This window comes from Malurus melanocephalus, unplaced genomic scaffold, assembly GCF_030028575.1.
Source record: "Malurus melanocephalus ecotype Western Australia unplaced genomic scaffold, MMel_1.1 scaffold_1265, whole genome shotgun sequence".
NCBI classification, from domain to species: Eukaryota; Metazoa; Chordata; class Aves; order Passeriformes; family Maluridae; genus Malurus; species Malurus melanocephalus.
The window spans coordinates 44,494-51,850 of record NW_026624497.1 but is presented as its reverse complement, the minus strand read 5'-3'; the positions used below and the strand labels follow the sequence as shown (position 1 = coordinate 51,850).

The following is a 7,357-nucleotide window of genomic DNA, read 5'->3' as shown; positions in this document are numbered from 1 at the left end:
CTGCAGAGCCCGGAACAGATCCACGGCCGAGCGCCGTTCTCCTCCGCACTCGAACTCGTAGAGGATCCGCAGGAAATCCTCGTATTTCCCCGGAACGTTCTGCAGMGTCTCACGGACCTGGGGYASAAATTTGGGGTGAAAAACGGGGATTTTGGGATGGTTGGAAGTGGTTTGGGATGGTTGGGGTGTGGTGTTATTTGTAAAATCGTCGGTGTTTTCCTGGAATTTCTATGGTTTTCCACACAATTCTTGATATTTTCCCAAAATTCCTGATATTTCCCCAAAATTCCTGATATTTTCTCAAAATTCCTGACATTTCTCAAAAATTCCTATATTTTTCCCGAATTTCCCAATGTTTTCTGAAAATTCCCAGCATTTTCCTCAAAATTCCCGGCATTTTCCCCAATATTCCTGGCATTTTTCCTGAAATTCTCAATTTTTTTTCTGAAATTTCCAACATGATTCTCAAAATTCCTAATATTTTCCCAAATTTTGGGATTTTAAGAATGTTGGTGTCCCTCACCCTGCTCAGAACCCCCAAATATGGGGATTTTGGTTCTCACAACCCCCAAATTTTGGGATTTTTCCTTCTCTGGGATCCCTGACCCTGCTCAGAACCCCCGAATTTTACGATTTTGGTGCTCAGAAACCCCAAATTTTGGGATTTTTTTGCCCAGAATCCCCAAATTTTGGGATTTTGGTGTTCACAAATACAAAATTTTGGGATTTTGGTGCTCAGAATCCCCCAATTTTAGGATTTTGGTGCTCAGAACCCCAAAATTTCAGGATTTTCGTGCTCAGAACCCCTGATTTTTGCAATTTTTCTGCTTACAATCCCCGAATTTTGTGATTTTTTTGCCCAGAACCCCCCAAATTTGGGATTTTTGGGGATTTTGGGGTCCCTCACCCTGCTGAGGTAGGCCTGGGCGAATGCCAGGTCTTTCTGCTCCCGTTGGGGGTCTCTCTCCAGGATGTTTTCGTCGTAGAGCAGCAGCAGTTTCGAGGTGTCTTTGGTGCCCCGAGCGCGGCCCCGTTTGGGGCGGCTCCGGTGAGAAATGCGGCCCTTCCCGGGGGCTTTCGGGGGCTCTCCTGGGGGGAAATACAGTGAGAATTGGGGGGAAATCAGGGGAGAATACAGTGAGAATTGGGGGGAGATTGGGGGAAAATTGGGGAGAAATACAGTGAGAGTTGGGGGAATATTGGAGGGAAATTGGGTGGGAACTGGGGGGAAATCAGGGGAAAATTGGGTGAAAATTGGGGGGAAATTGGGGGAAGATTGGGTGGGAATTGGGTGGGAATTGGGGGGAAATTCAGTGAAAATTGGGTGGAGATCGAGTAAAAGTTGGGTGAAAATCGGGGGAAATCGGGTGGAAACTGGGGGGAATTGGGTAAGAACTGGGTGGAAATGGGGTAGAAATGGGGTGGAAATGGGGTGGAAATCAGGTGGAAATTTGGTAAAAAATGTGTGGAATTTGGGTAAAAATTTGGTGGAAACTGGGTGAAAATGAGCTGAAAATTGGGTGGAAATTGGGTGAAAGTCGGAGAAATCAGGTGGAAATTGGGTGGAAATAGGGGCAAAATCGGGTGAGAATTGGGGGACAATTGGGTGGAAATCGGGGGGAAAATGGGTGGAAATCAGGAAAAAGGGTGAGAATTGGGTGGAAGTTGGGTGAAAATCGAGGGAAAATTTGGGGAAAACCGGGGGAAAATCATGTAGAGATCAGGTGGGAATTGAATGAAGATTGAGTGGAAATTGGGTAAAAATGGGGTGGAAATTGGACGGAAATTGGGTGAAAATGGGGTGAAAATGGGGTCAAATTCAGGTGAAAATGGGGTGAAAAGCACAGCCCTCATCTGCTGGTATCCAAAACCCCACAGAACTCATCCAAAACCCCATAAAACTCACCCCAAACCCCACAGAACTCATCCCAAACCCCACAGAACTCACCCCAAACCCCATAAAAACCCCCAAAACCCCACCTGGAGTGACGGTGAGCGCCTCCACCCTGGCAGAGGCGGGCGGGGCGGCGCCGCGGGCGCATTTCGGGGCCGTGTCCTCGTCCCTGTGAGAACTCTCGGCTCCGTCCCCTTCGTCGTCGTCGTCGTCGTCGCCCTCCGAGTTCTCCTCCTGCGAGTTTTCCTCCTCGGAATCGCCCTCCTGGCTCAGCCGTCGCTCCGTGGCCAGCCATGTCAGCTTCTCCATCGTCTCCTGAAGGGAGAAAAAACCCCAAAAATATTTATTATTTAAATAAATTTGAACATATTTGAATAAACAAATATTTTAACGGACTCACTTGGTTTGGGCCCTGATCCCAAAAGATTCCCAGTGGGATTGGCCCCGATCCCAAAAAGATTCCCAGTTGGATTGGCTCCAAACTTTTTGGGATCCCAGTTGGATCGGCCCTGAACTTTTTGGGATTCCCAGTGGAATTGGCCCCTGACCCCATTAGGATTTGCACTGGGATTGGTCCCGATCCCATTGGGATTCCCAGTGGGATTGGCCCTGACCCTATTGGGATATCCAGTGGGATTGGCCCCAATCCTGTTGGGATTCCCAGTGGGATTGGCTGCAATCCTACAAAATTCCCAGTTGGATTAGCCCCAAACATATTGGGATTTCTAGTTGGGACTGGCCCAGATCCCAGGGGGGATTCCCAGTTGGATTGGCCCCAGACATACTGGGATTCCCAGTGGGACTGGCCCTGACCCCGCTGGGATTCCCAGCAGGATTCACTCTCACATGCTGGCATTGTGAGCCCATTGGGATTGGGCTTTTTGGGATTCCCAGTTGGATCAGCCCTGAACTTTTAGGGATTCCCGGTTGGATTGGCCCCAACCCTTCTGGGATTCCCAGCAGGATTGGCCCTCACCCCAATGGGATTCCCAGTTGGATTGGCCCTGATCCCAGAAAATTCCCAGTGGGACTGGACCCGACCCTATTGGGATTCCCAGAGGGATTGGTCCGAACTCCACTGGGATTCCCAGTGGGATTGACTGTGACCCCACCAGAACTGGCCCCTGACCCTAATGGGATTCCCAGTTGGATTTGCCCCAAATCTATTGGGATTCCCAGTGGGATTGGCCCTGATCCCATTTGGATTCCCAGCTGGATTGGCCCTGAACCTTTTGGGATTCCCAGTTGGATTGGCCCCAATCCCAGTGGGATTCCCCGCAGGACTGGCCCTGATCCCAGAACATTCCCAATTGGATTGGCCCTGACCCTATTGGGATTTCCACTGGGATTGGCCCCATCGCAGAAGATTCCCCGTGGGATTGGCCCTGACTCCACTGGGATCATCCCTGACCCCACTGGAACTGGCCCTGACCCCACTGTGCTCATCCCCAACCCCACAGTGCACCCCNGTGGGATTGGCCCTGACTCCACTGGGATCATCCCTGACCCCACTGGAACTGGCCCTGACCCCACTGTGCTCATCCCCAACCCCACAGTGCACCCCACAATCCCCCCAGCCACCATGACACCTCCCAACCCCGTTTCCCCTCACCTGCAGCTCCGGCACTGACAGCACCGACTCCTCGGAGGCCGATGACATCTCCTCATCCTCATCTTGAGTCAAATCATCGAAATCGTCGTCCTCCTCCTCCTCCTGTCCATCCCTGTCCATGGCAGCCTCGGGGCCGGCCGGCGTCCCCACAGACTGCCCGTCCGAGTCCTCGGGCCGGCCCGGGGGGCTGCTGAAGGCGCCGTCGCCCTCCGGCCATGATGGATTCCTGGGGGAATCGCCGCCCGGGGCTGGGGACGCTCCGCGGGGTGGGGACGGCTCCTCCTCGCCCTTCTCCTCCTTCTCGGGCTCCTCATCCCCGCAGGAACCAGCGGCCTCCATGCTCAGCTCCTGCCCCAGCTCCTTTTCCTTGCTTTCTCCACACAAAGCATCAATTTTGTGTCCCGCGGGAGTGGACGATGCTCCATCTTTGGCAGCGTCGTTCGACTCTTCCGCTTCCATTTTCGCCGTTTCCTCGGGGTTTTCCAAGCGAGGCAACAGCTCCACAGAGCTTCCTCCATCTCCTTCAGCCGCAGCCCAGCTCTCGCTGCCCTCATCCCGTCCTCCCTCACGCGCCGCGGCGGCGTCCATCGCTCCCTCCTCCTCCTCCTCCTCCTTTTTGRYGTGAACCAGCAGCTCTGAGGGCTCRGCCATGGCGGCGGGAGTTGGGACCAGWCCCATCTTCTCCTCTCCCTCCCCCACAGCGGCCGCCGGGATCCCCACGGGGCCGGGCGACACCAGCAGCGACGGGATGGACGAGGTGACCAAAGGCTGGCTCAGCGGGCAGGGGAATGGCGCGGGATTGACCAGCAGGGTGGTGACGGGGATGGCCTGAGCGCCGTGGCCCACGGTGGCACCGAGGGGCTGGAGGACRTTGCAGCCGCTGCCGATGTTGAGCACTTTGACGGTGGCGGCGGGGACGGTCAGGATGACAGGGGATGGCTGCAGGACGGGCGAGGCTTTGAGCACCGGTGTGGATTTTGTCCCTTTTTTCCTTTGGTAGCCTTTCCTCCCGCCGGCTCTGCGCGCTTTGGGCCCGGCCAGCGCCGGCAGCATCAGCTTGGGCTGGAACGGCTCTGTGGCCACCAGAGCCGGCGCGGTGGCTACCGGGAAAGGCTGCCTGGAGTCTGGCTGGGCGGGTGGGAGAACCTTCTGGAACTCCAATCCATCTCCTGCTGCCAGCACGGCGGGGACAGCGAGGGGCTGCACCCCCGGGACTCCTGACACCCCTTGGACCCCTGACACCCCCGGGACCCCCGGGACTCCTGGGACACCCGGTACTGCTGACACCCCTGAGACCCCTGGGACTCCCGACACCCCTGGGACCCCCGGGACTCCCGGTACTGCTGACACCCCTGAGACCCCCGACACCCCTGGTACACCCGGTACTCCTGACACTCCTGGTACACCCGGGACCCCTGACACCCCTGTCACCCCTGGGACCCCCGGTACTCCTGACACCCCTGAGACCCCCGATACGCCGGGTACACCCGGTACTCCCAGCACCTCTGACACCCCTGTCACCCCTGACACCCCCGATACCCCGGGTACACCCGGTACTCCTGGTACCCCTGACACCCCAGGCACCCCTGGCACTCCCAGCACCTCTGTCACCCCTGACACCCCCGATACCCCCGGTACCCCTGTAACCCCTGACACCCCTGGCACCCCCGGTACCCCTGACACCCCCGATACCCCGGGTACACCCGGTACCCCTGACACCCCTGACACCCCCGGTACCCCGGGCAGCGCGGGCTGAATGGGCCGCGGCAGCTGCAGCAGCACCTTGCGGGGTGGAGTCGCCTCGCTTTGGGGCGTTTTTGGGGTTTTTTGGGCGGTGTCGGGACTGGGTTGCATGCAGGGGTTGGGCCGGATCAGGACGGGTTTGAGCGATGATGAGCGCTGTCTCCTCCAGGTTCTCCTGGGAAATCTGTTACCCAAAGGTTTGAGGGTGAGCACCAGTCCCTTGGGCATCAGCAGAGGGTATTTGTCGTCCTTCTCYGCGGCGGGAGGGTCCTGTTCTGACCCCAAAACAGCGGGGTCAGGCTGGGCAGAGCTCGGGCGCTCCTTGGCATCCTCTGCCAGCTGCTTCAGCTCCCGCTGGATGGACGGCAGGCTGGCCTGGAGACAGAAAAAATTCATTTTAGTTTATTATTACTATTATACTTTACATATRTAAAACATACTTACTTAATATGTATGTATTTATAATTTCATATATATACATATGTTTTATTATACACATTTTATGTATCTATATATTAGTACACCATATATAAATATAAACATTGTTATTTATTACATTTACATATATACATTTTCTACACCTATATATTAACATATTATTTATATTAACATATTATTTATTATACATATTCACATTAAAAGGAAACAAAAATTTATTATTACTTCCATATTTCTATATATGCAAAACATATTTATTTGTTATATATATTTACAAATTAATATATTTATTATGATTGCAKATATATATATTCATTATATACATTYTATTTATCAATACATTCATATACCATATACAAATATATATGTTTATTTATTATATAAAATTACATATAAAGGGAACAAAAATTTTAGAGTTTTTCTAGGGTTTTTCAGCATTTTTTGGGGATTTTTTTAGGGTTTTTTTAGAGTTTTTTTAGGGTTTTTTAGTGGTTTTTTAGGGTTTTTTAGTGGTTTTTTTAGGGTTTTTAAGTGGTTTTTTAGGGTTTTTTAGTGGTTTTTTTAGGGTTTTTTAGGGTTTCACTCACCTTTAACCAGAAGGGCAGGCGATGCTCCTCCATCTCCACGGGCGCCTTCCACTCGTGGGGCTCAATTTCCTCACAGCATTTCAACAGCACCGGCAGCTGCTTCGTCTTCCTGTAGTACTGAAACAGCAAATTTCAGTAATTAACTCCATTAATTAATTAAAATTAATTAAAATATTTAAATAACAATTATTAAATCATTATAAAGCCTTTTTTTTCACAAGGTGCACCAGCACTGGCAGCTGCTTGGTCTTCTTGTAGTGCTAGGGACGCACAAAAACATCAAATTTMTACCCTAAATTAAATAATTTAGTTAATTATATTTAATTATAATATTGAAAACAATTATTAAATAATTATTTGAATAATTATCTTGAATTATTCAATTTTTTCCCATTAATTTCTTTTTCTTCTTTTTTTTATTAATTTTTTCTATTTTTTCTATTTTTCTACTAATTTCTTCTATTAATTTTTTCTATTTATTTTTTCTGTTAATTTTTTTCTATTAATTTTTTTATAGTTTTTTTCTGTTAATTTTTTCTATTTTTTTTTCTATGAATTTTTTCTACTATTTTTTTCTATTAATTTTTTTCTATTGGTTTTTTATTAATGTTTTCTTATTTTTTCTATTAATTTTTTCTAGTAATTTTTTTCTATATTTTCTATTGATTTTTTTATTAATATTTTTCTAATATTTTTTCTATAATTTTTTTTTTTCTATAATTTTTTCCCCAAATCCCTTTTCCCACCCCATTTTTCCTCACCCTGACGATGTTGTCGGGAGCGCGGTTCATGTTGAGGTTTTTGATCCGCACCGTCAGCTGATGGGCGCTCTTGGTGGGCAGCAGGAATTTACTGATCAGGGCCTTGGGAAACTCCGTCCCCTCAAAATGTTTCAGCCCCAGGGCCAACAAACTGTGCAAAAAAAAAAAAAATCAAATTATTATACATTTCGTACAAAAAAAAATCAATTTTATACAAAAAAATTTTGATTTTATACAAAAAAAATTCAATTTTATACCAAAAAAATCACAATTTTCTACAAAAAAAATTCATTTTTTTTACAAAAATCAATCCCATTTTTTC

General features: G+C 49.1%; 1 protein-coding gene across 1 annotated transcript in view; it reads right to left on the bottom strand.

Annotated features, from left to right (window-relative positions):
- Nucleotides 1-7,357, bottom strand: part of LOC130586702 (GON-4-like protein) — a 24,384-nt gene that overhangs the window by 9,265 nt on the left and 7,762 nt on the right. Inside the window, 7 exon segments of the mRNA XM_057387586.1 lie at nucleotides 5-117; nucleotides 908-1,089; nucleotides 1,981-2,209; nucleotides 3,507-4,731; nucleotides 5,248-5,624; nucleotides 6,275-6,391; nucleotides 7,036-7,310. Coding sequence (XP_057243569.1) covers nucleotides 5-117; nucleotides 908-1,089; nucleotides 1,981-2,209; nucleotides 3,507-4,731; nucleotides 5,248-5,624; nucleotides 6,275-6,391; nucleotides 7,036-7,310 — 2,518 coding nt within the window.